Below are 13,476 nucleotides of genomic sequence, written 5' to 3' on the forward strand. Positions count from 1 at the left end.
CCACCGTAAATTTACTATGGTTTATGGTGGGCTACAAATCTACTCGACCAATCATATTGTCGCATTGCGTATGTTTTGTCCCTCACGGGCGCACGCGTATAGCTCATCTGTGTAATGCTAGGTCTATGAGTTCAATCCAATGCCTGTAATGGTATATTCATACCAAATCGTGTATTTCTAGTGGTATTTTAATTGTATAAATAAAGTATTAAATAAGTTTTTTGTGTTTCTTATTCTGCCGTTTCTGGATTTCCCAATCTCCTTTTTAGGGTTCCGTACCCAAAGGGTAAAAACGGGGACCCTATTACTAAGACTCCGCTGTCCGTCTGTCTGTCTGTCACCAGGCTGTATCTCATGAACCGTGATAGCTAGACAGTTGAAATTTTCACAGATGATGTATTTCTGTTGCCGCTATAACATTAAATACTAAAAACAGAATAATATAAATATTTAAATGATGCTCCCATACAACAAACGTGATTTTTTGCTGTTTTTTCCGTAATGGTACGGAACCCTTCGTGCGTGAGTCCGACTCGCACTTGGCCGGTTTTATTTATTTACTGCGACTCGCCATGAGTAAGCGCACCATGAAACCTTTCACACAATAGCACACCAGTACTCTCCAATCTATCGTCCGCTCTCGGACACTCCTCGACAATTTTTTATCTTTTGCACCTGACTGCGACTTGTTTGCCGACAAAAATTATAAACTTTTTAAAGATTTTTTACGTTTTTGTGAATTAACATAGGTAGCTTATTCATTATTGTCATATTTATCCTATAACTTTATTACATATGATGCATATAGCTTTAATTAGATAGTTTTACAGCGCATTGGCTCCCTTAGCTGTAATGCTGTAAAATTTTATTTCAATAAATATCAAATAAATAAACCGTGCATAAACTATACTATTTTTACGGTGGGGAATAAAAAAATGTGAGACTGACAAGGACAAACAATATTAGCGCTTTCTCGAAAGTAGGAGCGAGAAAGCAATATCTCTTTCTCACTCTTATTTATGGATGCGTCGCACAATGACCTTGGTGCGGTGCGGTAATGTGTTAGCCGCTTAATTAGTGAGTATTATATTCTTTGCGCTTAATACTCCTACTGAAAAAAATACTTAGGAGTCTTGCCGAAAAATCGATTGTGTATATCGTTACATCGTCTACATGCGGCAATATTTTGTTATCTGTGATTAAAATGTCAAAGTCTGATGGGTTCGTGGTTGGTGGACTCTGTGGTCAAAATCGAAATAATTTTTAGGCTGTACGAGTTCGGGTTGTAATATGGTTGTAATTGTATTTTTAACTGCGGTATTGCATGTTATTTTGGATTTCATACAATAAATAAATTATTATACCCTCCGATACGGCTGATGCTGTAGTTGCGAGTCCGCCCGAATCGTCTTCAGTACGTGCAGTGAACTGCAGTGCAGTATTTTATTATTTGGTGCTGTGCCTGTCTTGAGTTGTTGGACTAATAAAATACCTGGTTGTTTGTTCGATGAAAAAAAAGATAGATATACAGATCTCAGGTGCGTATTACATACATATTGTATACAGTGGCCAGACACTTTTTGTAGGGAAGTTGGTCACCAGATGCTATGGATGCTACCAACCGAGTTAGCCACCATTACCAACAAACTTTGGTGTAAATCCACTTCCACAAACAATCATGAAATTATATCGTGAAAGACCCATTGTGTTAGGATTAGGGCTCCAGGCAGGAAAGAAAAGCTAGTTTAAACACCAAAATATTATATTATTCTTTAAGTAAGACTACATCACAATGGCGTCTCATACAATCTAAAAAACACCTTCATTTGTTTTCACATTGACAGACAAATATCATAGACATCAAGTCTATACTCTTTATTTTTGTTGTTGACATTAACACATTGCAATCTCTAAATAAATCCTTGTGTTACATTAATTGCAGGTACTACAAGTATCAGTTACAACACACAACATGCCACTAGAGACAGCACATGTTAAAGAGGCAGAGGCAGGGTGTGTAAAGATGGAGTCCAGAGAGATGTGTGTGCAGATTGAGCCCAGTGTGGCATGTGTGAAAGCAGAGCCTGGACAGGTGTATATCAAGACGGAGCCTGGAGAGGTGTGTGTGACGACAGAGCCCAGAGAGGTGGTGTATATCAAGACAGAGCCCGGAGAGGTGTGTGTGACGACAGAGCCCAGAGAGGTGGTGTATATCAAGACGGAGCCCGGAGAGGTGTGTGTGATGACAGAGCCCAGAGAGGCGGTGTGCATAAAGATGGAGCCTGAGGAGTGCGAGGGCGGCGCGGGCTCGTGCGGAGTGAGCGCGGCGGCCGCGCGGGCCAGGCTGCATACCGACCATGGGCTCAAGAATTATCTCGTGCTGAGCACCGAGGAGTGGCACCATCCTCAAGGTCAGTTTATGAAAAAACCTTCACCTCTTGATTAACTGTTTTTTAGATGTCTTGGACCTAATAAGAATTCATCATTTTAAGCTAACAAGGGACTTAATCGCGTAAAAACTTACGTATTAGTTCAGTTCAGTTTTTAAAATTAAATGGCTTCAGTCCATTAGGACAATTTAGCCAGTGTCAAGGTATAGGGAGCTATGATATAGACGAATATTATATGGTTAGTACAAGACTGTGTACGGTTATTAGCTCTTGTAAAGCGATACTCACCTGTCAAATTCGAGGCACGACTTTGTCTAAGACTTTACATATTTTACACAATTCATGCATGCAATTCAATTCATGGATGGATGAATTCATGCACCCGGCGCTCGGTCGTGAGCCATCAAATATAGGTTCCGGAACCTATATTGAGTAAGTTGTACGGCTGACGCCAATGTGTCAAGATTGTCACAATCATCTACTAAAGGGCTTATTACACTTTCCTAAATTTAGTGACTAACAAGAGGGAAGCCGCAAAAGTAAGATGCGATAAGAGATACATCCTATTGTTTCTCACATATAGCGGCGTCCCTCTTGTTAGTCACTAAATTAGGATAGTGTAATAAGCTCTTAAATATTGCCTGCATTTTGGTTTTGGTCAACTATGAACGTCACGCGTCTATTATTAATAAAAGGTCACTGAATTCATGTACATTTTTGAACTCACAATTCAAGACTTTATTAAAGGTTTCAATTATTCTAATACAATTTTTTGATAAAATAGATATGTAAGGAAATAAACCTTAAATTAATACTTTCGCGGTAAATTATTTTGAACATGATCTGAGCTGTTTTTGAATATCCGCCAAATCTGATATTTTTCATTTCAGTGTGTTCGGACGGCGCCAAACGGTTGGCTCATTCCGTGGTGGTCGAGCGTCGCAGCGACGTGACTGTTCTCAGTGGAGAAAAACCATACACCTGCGAAAACTGTGACAAACGTTTCAGAAATAAGTCTATCTTAAGGAAACATATACAACTCACACACGTGTCGACCGGGCCAAGAAAAATTGCTGATTCTTCTAGTTCTACATCCCAGGCCAAATTGCTTGTATCACAGATTGAAAAAACACGCAAACGAAGTCACCAGAAAATACACATTGCAGAGAAGCCTTTTCATCAATGTAGTTACTGCAACTACAAAGCTACTAAAAAATATCACCTGGAATGTCACATAAGAATACACACTGGCGAGAAACCTTACACTTGTAGCTACTGTGATTACAAATGCAGTCAGAAGTCAGCCTTAAAAGGACACCACATGATTCATACTGGGACAAAGCCGTTTAAATGTAGCGTTTGCGACTACAGCTGCAGGCTGAAAGCAACTTTTCTAATACATCAGAGGGTACACACTGGAGAGAAACCGTACACATGTAGTCTTTGCAACTACAAGGGCCGTGCCAGGGCAAACTTACGAAAACACGAAATGACACATTCTGGCGAAAAGCCAAAAACATCATACACATGTAGTTACTGTGAGTTCAAGTGCTATGCCAGTTCAGTCTTACGTAAACACGAAATGAGACATACTGGCGAAAAGCCTTTTCAGTGTAGTTACTGTGATTACAAATTCAGTAAAAAATCAAATTTACAAAATCACATAAGAATACATACGGGAGAGAAACCATACAAATGTAGTCATTGCGAGTACAAGTGCAGCGATAGGTCGGCCTTACGATGTCACGAGATGACACATACTGGCGAAAAGCCTGTTCAATGTAGCCACTGTGATTACAAATGCCGTAACAATTCAATGCTACGACGCCACCAGAAGAAGCATACTCGAACGGAGCCTAAAATTGCGACTAAAAGTGCAACCTGTACTGTAACAGCACCAGCGGAGTCATCAGATGATATACACGTAGAAGCCATATAGGCAGGGCTGGGAACCGATTTATTTTTAAAACCCGAAATAGACCAATATTTTTAATTATATTATGCGCTTTACGTCAGAAACAGTTACCTCAACCTCACTGTCCAAGGCCCTAGATCACTTGGTCCCGGTAGGCCTAAGAAGCACTGGCTGGACGTCATGATAGCGGACATGCAAGAGAACAATCTCACACCTGAGGATGCCGAAGACCAGGCAACATGAAGAAGATTGAGTAGGAAAGCGGACCCTGGCGCTAGGCCGGGAGAACGCTAGGTCGAAGAAGATTATGCTCTTTACGTAGGACTGAATCATGTATAGGTAACAACTTCGTATTATTATATTGTCCCTTTAAAAATGAAATAATAAACCAAATAACGAAAAAGAACGTAGGTAATAATACCGGTATTTTTTTGTATGAAGAAAGAAACCGGTTCCGAGCCTTGCTTATAGGGAACGTGTCGCGGTTCTCTCGGGAATGGCAACAAATTGCGGGCGTCTTTCTCTGTCACTCTAATTACGCCTTAATTGGAGTAAAGAGAAAGATGCCCGCATTTTGCGAAGTTCGGTGTTTGCAGAAGGCCACTTCAGCTCTTTAGAAGAAAGTGGACGACGTCACGAAACAGTTTCTCCGTTTTCCAGGGAGGAAAATGGGGACAATGTTTGTATCGAGAAGCGGGCGTCTTAACATGTACATTAGACGAGATGCCTCCATTTGGTCTCACACTTGTGTCTGACTTTAAGTAAATATATAAATTAAAAAATATTAAAAACACTATTTTATTGAACTTCCTTTTCTTTCCATTTCAATACACACTGATTGAATACCTGGGCTATCGTTAAAGCGTTGTTAAAATGTGACATTCTCAACCAAGAGGTACCACATTGTCGCTTGTCAATAAGGTTGATTTCAAATTGAAGCTGTATGGAAATAGCGCCTTATTGACAACCGACAAGTACCCTTTTGATTGAAAATGGCACAAATGTTGTCGTTGTAAATCGACTTCACAGAGTAGAATAGAACAGAATAAAATTTTATTCGTAAGCACAAACAAACATTACATAATATAAAATAAAACGTAGAATAAGATTAAAGTCCCACGAAATGGCTTTATTTCAGCATGTTGCTGGTGGCTTCCAGTGCTGATCTTCCGATGAGTATATACAGGTTGGCTGAAAAGTAAGTGCATTCACGTTGCCAGGGAGGTTTTGGGATTATGGTGAGCAACTTTTCCTATGGGAATGACCCCGAAATCGCGAAAAAAAAATTGGCTGTTTCATACATTTGGCTGGTCCATTTTCTATGGAAGGATAAATGTATTGCTTCATCTTTTGTGGTCACGAGATTGTAATTAGGGTTCCGTACCCTAAGGGTAAAACGGGACCCTATTACTAAGACTGTCCGTCTGTCTGTCACCAGGCTGTATCTCATGAACCGTGATAGCTAGACAGTTGAAATTTTCACAGATGATGTATTTCTGTTACCGCTATAACAACAAATACTAAAAAGTACGGAATCCTCGGTGGGCGAGTTCGACTCGCACTTGTCCGGTTTTTTTTTATTGTAATCATCAACACCAACTGTCAAATTCAAAACACGATTTTTTTAAGGCGTGCGGCTGACGGACTGCACCCGACTGCAATTTATATGGGAACTGCACGTGAGAACGAAACTCGCGTGTTAAGCCGGTGATCATCATCATTGGCCTTCAACATCAATTAAATGATGGTTTAAACAGCGTCCCTAACACTGCGGCACTTACGTAAATGACTAGTAAGTCCAATGCGAGAGCGGCAGCCGCGACCGCATAGCAAGAGAATGTTGTGCCCGGTGATGAATGTGGGAAATCAGCGCGCTGGTGTCTTAGTTCTCGCCTAGTGTGAAGGAGGTCAAGCCATGCTTCATCGTGTGCAGCTGCTCCCTTGCCCAGGGTTTTCCTCCAGTGGTCGCGGTCATCAGCCTCCCTTTCCCAGTCGGTGGGATCGATCCGGAAGGACAACATATCTCGCTTTGCGCAATCCTTATAACGAAGCATTGGTCGCCCAACCGGTCGTTTCGCGTGCGCTATTTCGCTCAGGAGAGTGACGTGGCAAACGAGAGGGCTCCATACTGTGCACGTGCCCCAACCACCGTAAACGTCTCTGTTTTAAGACTGCTGTGATACTGGGTAGACGTGCGATGCTAAGTACCCTCTCGTTTGTGGCTCGATCCTTCCACGAGATATTTAAAATACGTCGAAGGCAGCGCATATGGAAGCTGTTCAACCTCCGTTCCTGTTTGGCATACGATGTCCAAGTCTCAGCACCGTACAAGAGTATGGACAAAATACATGTCTGATAAACAATCATCTTCGTGTTTATGGTTAGATGTTTAGCCGGTACCTAAACGCTAATAATCCTACCGGTTCCGGCGTACTAATCAAAATGTGTTGAAGTTTACTCAAAGGTCCCACTTTATGGCTTACCATAAGGACGAGATTTCCTTGTATCAGTTGTATCTCTATACGAATAACCTGTCAAAGCGTCCTTATGGTAAGCGACAAAGTGGAACTTTTTGCTTGGAAAAGACACATATTCATTGTTGAAAATGTCTCTGTTGATGGTGAAGGTGTTCCACAATAAAAGCTCACAATACGGGACACGAAAAACAGTTTAATTATCTAGAAGTTACAACACCACGTGATTTAAATATGAGAGCAGTATATACGTGTGTCGCGCGCGGATTGACAAGCCGACTGACTCGTGGTCAAAGACAAAAACCGTTGGAGCCTTGTCGCTGCGTCACACGTAGGTATATTCTACCTTCAAATTTCAGCTTAAGACTAAAGTTGTACAAATTATTATAGTACCACCATAATGAACAAAATTAAATACAAAGAAAAAAACCCATTTTGAGCACGTCGCTAACACGCCCCACCCCAGTGCTGGCTCAGCACTCATTAACCAAAGGGATTCTAGCGACGCGCGCCGCAGGCCGTTTCAAAACGCCAGATTTGGTTTTTATTTCCACTAGCCTGATCCGACCATCCCTACCTGGAAAAACCTGCTGGACGACCGCCTTCGGCCACACATTGCGTGGTGCTCCTGGATCTACAACTAAAACCAAGTCTCCTACCTTGAGTGGAGCTTGCTCATTGTTCCACTTCCTTCTCGGGAGTAGCTCCGGTAAGTATTCCTTTACCCACCTCTGCCAATACATATCGGCCAGCCTTTGACTCGTCCGCCATTGCTTCCGAAGGAACAAGTCTGAATCGTCAAAGACGCCTAAAGCGGGAATATTAGGGGAAGAGTGGAGAAGGAAGTGATTCGGCGTTAAAGCACCATCACTACCTGGTTCCACGGAGACGTGGGTTAGCGGGCGGCTGTTGACAATATTCTCCACCTCCGCCATCAGAGTGCTGAGAACTTCGTCCTTCGGTGCCCGCTCTTTGAGAACAACGCTAAGACTTCTCTTAACGCTGCGTATGAGGCGCTCCCATGCCCCACCCCAATGGGGACTCGCGGGAGGTATAAACTTCCAACTCGAACCATTGGTCAATGCGAAGTCATTGACAGCTTTGTTGTCGAGCTCCTGCACAGATCGTTTCAACTCGGTATCAGCTCCCCGTAGATTCGTACCGTTATCCGAGTAGAAACAGTCTGGCCATCCTCGACGCGACGCCATACGCCGTAACGCCATAATGAGGGAGTCGGTGGTGAGAGAATGTACGATCTCCAAATGGATCGCCCTTACCGTAAGGCAAGTAAAAATTACCCCGTACCTTTTCTGGCGTCCTCTGCCTACCACCACCTCCATAGGGCCGAACAAGTCAAGGCCGCAATGTGTAAATGGCCTCTGGTGATGCGCCATTCGGCCTGGAGGTAACTCACCCATTACAGGTACATGTGGTTGCGCCTTGCGTATTTTACAATACATGCATCTCGCAGCCACATGTTTAACCGTTGGCCTTATCCTCGTGATTGCATATTTTTCCTTGAGATTGTTCACCACTGTTTCCTGGTAATCATGCGCAGCCCTGACGTGATAATGCTTCACGAGCAATCGCGTCACCTGGTGCCGCCCGTCCAAAATAATCGGGTACTTTGTATCAGCGCTTACACCCTGTGCGGCATTGATACGGCCGCCGCAGCGTAGGACTCCACAATCATCCAGGTAAGGTGACCAGGTAAGTATTCGGCTATTTCGTTCGAGACTCATACCTTTTCTAATTGCAGCTAACTCCGCGCCAAAGCACTCTTCTTGTACCTGTCGCACCAGTAGCAGCTCAGCTCGCCGCATCAACTCAGAGTCATCGTAAGTCTGCTTTCGACATTTATGCACGAATACTAACACATGATATGTGCTCCTCAACAGCCGCAACCACGAAGAGAAGCGCTCCGGATTAAATACAGGTAAGTATGTAGCAGGTAAGTCATTAATTATATTAATAATTTCTGACCTTTCAGGTTCATCGGCTGCAGAGCCGACAATATTACGCGGCCAGGATGACTCGTCGCTTCTCAAGAACGAGGGGCCCTTTAACCACTCGTTTTGGAAGAGAGTATCGTCATAAGTCTCGCGCGTTGCAATATCCGCAACATTCAGTTTGGTAGGTACATACCGCCATTCATTACTGCGCGTGAGCTCATCAATAGCCCCTAACCGGTTTGCTACGAATGTTTTATAATTGCGCGCGTCATTCTTAACCCAGTGCAGGAATGTGGTTGAATCGCTCCAGAAACAACGGCGCTGTACCACTAACCTGTGGTCCTTTTGTAGACTGTCCGCCAGTCTCGCTGCCATAAGAGCCGACTGTAACTCGGCACGAGGTACAGTCAACAAAGGTTTCACGGGTAAGACTCTGCACTTACTTGCTATAAAGGCGACGTGTATTTCATTATTATAAATCCAGCGCCAATAAGCAACCGCACACATTGCTTTGGTAGACGCATCGCAAAAAATATGCATCTCTAAATTATTACCGTAAGAATTATAAATATTCGTAGTCGATGCCGGCGCATTAGGCGTAGCACTGCTACGCGGCTGATAAGTAGGTGGCGGCGTAGTATGAGCAGGCGGTGCGGCGGTCGCGGGCCGCGCGGGGGAGGAGTCACCGGCTACGCGCGTCGTAGCACTGCTCGGCGGCTCTGCCGTCGCTCGGTTGCCCAAGCCGCTTGCACCTAAAGGACTTAGATAGCATCTAGGTATACGTACATAACGCATTTGTTTTAAAAGATTAATCCATTCACTCCACTTAATGAAAATATTATTTGGAATATTTTCGTCCCAATCAATGGATAATTGCCATAAAGACTGTAGCATTATCTTACCTTGAATAGTGAATGGAGATAAGAAACCAAACACGTCGAATATCGACATTATTACACGAAGCATGACCCTTTTAGTAGGTACTTGTTTACCGCTAACTATATCGGTAGGTATGCGTTTGAGTGACAAATCAAACCCAAACTCATCTGTAGCGGGGTACCAGATAAGACCAAGCGTTCTCTCACCTTCTTGCTGTCTATCTAATTTGAACCTTAAGGCTGCTATGCCTAAGGCTTCTTTTGGCACGCTGTCCAACACTGCCTCGCTGTTACTTGTCCAGTTGCACATGTCGAACCCGCCCTGTTTGTGAATAAAAGTAACATCTTTTACCATTTTTATAGCCGCGGCCTCCTCTGGCAAACTGTCCAAGTAATCGTCCATGTAGTGTTGCTCGCAGATGGCAGCAACAGCAGCAGGCATTGTGGACGCATAACGCCGTGCGTTCTTATTTTTGACGTACTGGGCGATAAAAGGGGACGAATTAGCGCCAAACACTAGTGACGTCATAGCATATGTTTTGACTGGCTGTTTAGAGTCAGTCCTCCATAAAAACCTAAGTGCGTCCTGGTCCTCGGGTCGTATTTTGACCCTTAGGAACATGTCACGCAAGTCCCCGGCCACAGCGTACCTATTCTCTCTAAATCGTACCATAATGCCGAATAGGGACGCGAGCAGGTCGGGACCTTGAAGTAGGTATTCGTTCAACGATGTACCTTTACTTTTGGCGGCACAATCGAAAACAAGACGAAGTTTTTTCTTGTTTAAATTGTCCACAGCATGGTGAGGTAGGTACCATGTGTGAGGGGAAGTGGAACGAGGGTCACTGACCTCCCTTGCAAAATCATTTTGGAACAAATGATTTACTCGATCCGTGTACCTCTGAGCATACTCACTGTTTGCCGCCATTTTCTTTTCAACTCCCTTTAACCTATTTAGGGCGTTAGGGTAACTGTCCGGCATCACGCTGTTCTCGTCGCGCCACGGCAGACCCACTTGCCACCTGCCGTCAGCGAAGGTCGTCGTGCGGTCCAACTGGGCTAAGGCACGGACGTCATCGCTGTTTTGACGGGGCTTGTTACACACACCTAGAGAGTCAATAGAAAAATAACGTCTTACTTCCTCATGAAGGTCGCGGAGCGCGTCATCGTGAGCGCTCGGGCAGGGCGCCCCGGCGCCCTCTGCCGCTATCAGCAGGTTGTGGGCGGCGTGGGTGCCCCAGCCGTGCGGGGCGCGCATCTTCCCATGGACGGACCAACCTAAGACAGTGCGCGAAGCGAACGGCTCAAAGGGTTTACCTTTACATATTTCTAACGGCATAATTAAATCATAATTATCCTGCCCAATTAAAACCTCAGGATTACAAGAAATTACATTAGGTGACCATTTGTCTTTTAACTTTTGTAAATGGGCAAATTTATTACAATCAATGGACCTAAAGTCCTGCTCAGGAATGTGCAAATTATCTACAGCTCGTAAATTAATATTAAAAATCTCACTACCATTTAAACTAGATACATCGATAGACACAACTGTATAAGTACACTCTAAATCGCTATCTTTCCAAGCTCCGCTCACTCGCATAGTCTCAGTGCGCCCGCGCAGGCCGGCGCGCGCGGCGAGCGATTTACTGATAAGACTGATACTACTTCCGTCATCTAAAAATGCACTTGTCGTAAACACACCGTTAGGTCCGCGTATTTTTACCGGCACTACTTTTAGCAACACTTTATGGTCATTTATGTTTATAAAGGATACTGTTTCCTTAGTAGGGCTCGACTCGGCTGTTTCCCGCGTATCTGCAGATTCCAACGTAGCATCCTTATCAGTATCGCGATGTTGTACATAATGTAATAGTCGATGATGCGCCTCGCCACACCCATCCTTGTCACAAGCGGGCGCGGGGCAGTTTTCGCGATCGTGGCATGACACAAGGCACTTGAAGCATACTCCGTGGCGCTTCACATGACGCCACCGGTCCTTTCTTAACGCCTTTTTGAACATCTTGCACTCAGTTAACTCATGTTTTGCGCCGCGGCAAAATAAACATTTGTTGTCACACTTGTCACTGCGCGCCGATTGCAATAACACTGTTTGCGGGCGGTTGGCGTTATTATTATCACTTTTGTTTCTCGAGTGATGTTGATAACTATTGCGCTGATCCATGACGTGAATGTTCGCTGTAGTAGTTATTTTGACTGCTTCGATGTTTAAAAAGTCTCCGAGTATCTCCAAGCGTGGCTTCTTGCCTTCGGTTATTATAGGGAAACTGTAGTCAGACCATTTCGATATAATGACGGTCGGTAATTTAGATAGGATAATATTAGCCATGTTTACGTCGTGTAGGTACTCTTTGCGGCCGACTGCATGTACGGCTGCGATGAAGTTTTGCACTTTGACTGAGAATGATACGATGTCCTTACTGTACTCGTTCGACATAGATGGTAGTTTTCGTAATCCTTGCATAATGCGAGTTAAGATGCTTTCAGGATTTCCACATACCAGTTCCAAGGTTTTCATCACTATATCGGGCGACGTGGCAGTAACCATTAAAGCTGAAACTGCTTCCCTGGCAGTTCCGTGTAGACATTTTCTCAGTCTCCATAGATTCTCCTTCGGGCTGAACCCACACACTTCGGTAGACTCTTCATAGGCCTGCTTAAATTGTAGCCAGTCCAAAGGGTCGCCAGAGTAGCTAGGTAGGTCTCTGGGAGTACATAATCGGCTTAGCAGGTTTTTGTCACTCTTATGTTTAGTGGTACTTGCAGTTAGATTTTGAAGCGCACTTGCGAGCATTTGAATCGTTCCATTAGAGGTGCCGGGGTCGACGACCGGCGGCGGGCACGGCAGGTCCGGCTGGTTACCATAATCGGGGACTTGCTGTGCGGCGGATTCCAGCTCACGTTGGCTTCGTTCCAACCACTTCTCCACTTCACTCTGTTTGTCAGTGTGCAGCTCATCATGTGGACTGTACTTTCCTTGTTCCTCATCCATCAGGTTAGCTAAATCAGCCTCAAGTTTCTTGTCGATGAGGGCCATTTGAATACGCGCTTTTTCTTGAGCCGCTTCTAGTTCCAGCTGTTTTCTTCGAGCCAGCACAGACGATGATGACGACTTGGACTTTGCCCCCGTTAGCGAAGCGGGCGTATGTTGCACCGGGCGATACTCCGATTTTACGCTGCTACCCGATAATTTAAACGCGGGGAGCATACGCTTCGTTTCGTCATTGTTCTGTGTATTATTTACATTAGTTGGCTGAGAAGGCACTTGTAGCTGAAGTTGTCTATCCTCTTCTGCTTTTCTTTCGCGTTCCCTGCGCGTTGTACTGCGAGTATTAACCATCTTCACAGGCGGAGTATGGAACATAAATCCGGTCGAAGTGACCACTGTTGATGGTGAAGGTGTTCCACAATAAAAGCTCACAATACGGGACACGAAAAACAGTTTAATTATCTAGAAGTTACAACACCACGTGATTTAAATATGAGAGCAGTATATACGTGTGTCGCGCGCGGATTGACAAGCCGACTGACTCGTGGTCAAAGACAAAAACCGTTGGAGCCTTGTCGCTGCGTCACACGTAGGTATATTCTACCTTCAAATTTCAGCTTAAGACTAAAGTTGTACAAATTATTATAGTACCACCATAATGAACAAAATTAAATACAAAGAAAAAAACCCATTTTGAGCACGTCGCTAACAGTCTCCATAAAATTGAAACAGGAATCGTTGACTTGAAAGTATAATTGTCGCATTAGTGCCATGGGTGCGAAACTCCTCGCTTCGGCCAAACTCGGCTCCGTTCGGCTCAGCATTGCTCCGAGCAATTATTAGGGTTGGCACAACTT

General features: G+C 44.3%; 2 protein-coding genes across 2 annotated transcripts; one reads left to right on the top strand and one right to left on the bottom strand.

Annotated features, from left to right (window-relative positions):
* Positions 1-1,289: 1,289 nt before the first annotated feature.
* LOC134750943 (zinc finger protein 84-like) lies at positions 1,290-4,488 on the top strand. The gene is made up of 3 exons (XM_063686200.1): positions 1,290-1,538; positions 1,943-2,411; positions 3,281-4,488. The coding sequence occupies exons 2-3, from the start codon at positions 1,973-1,975 to the stop codon at positions 4,327-4,329; spliced, it is 1,488 nt and encodes a 495-aa protein (XP_063542270.1). The 5' UTR covers positions 1,290-1,538; positions 1,943-1,972; the 3' UTR covers positions 4,330-4,488.
* Positions 4,489-6,955: 2,467 nt separating this feature from the next.
* On the bottom strand, positions 6,956-10,054 carry LOC134751167 (uncharacterized). Its single transcript, XM_063686540.1, has one exon. The coding sequence runs from the start codon at positions 10,049-10,051 to the stop codon at positions 7,253-7,255; it is 2,799 nt and encodes a 932-aa protein (XP_063542610.1). The 5' UTR covers positions 10,052-10,054; the 3' UTR covers positions 6,956-7,252.
* Between the last annotated feature and the right edge of the window lie 3,422 nt (positions 10,055-13,476).

This window comes from Cydia strobilella, chromosome 21, assembly GCF_947568885.1.
Source record: "Cydia strobilella chromosome 21, ilCydStro3.1, whole genome shotgun sequence".
Taxonomy (NCBI): Eukaryota; Metazoa; Arthropoda; class Insecta; order Lepidoptera; family Tortricidae; genus Cydia; species Cydia strobilella.

Coding starts and splice junctions, on each gene's coding strand:
- LOC134750943 (XM_063686200.1), top strand. CDS start 1,973: ATGCCACTAGAGACAGCACATGTTAAAGAGGCAGAGGCAGGGTGTGTA. Junction 2,412..3,280: donor GGAGTGGCACCATCCTCAAG/GTCAGTTTATGA, acceptor TTTTCATTTCAG/TGTGTTCGGACGGCGCCAAA.
- LOC134751167 (XM_063686540.1), bottom strand. CDS start 10,051: ATGCCTGCTGCTGTTGCTGCCATCTGCGAGCAACACTACATGGACGAT.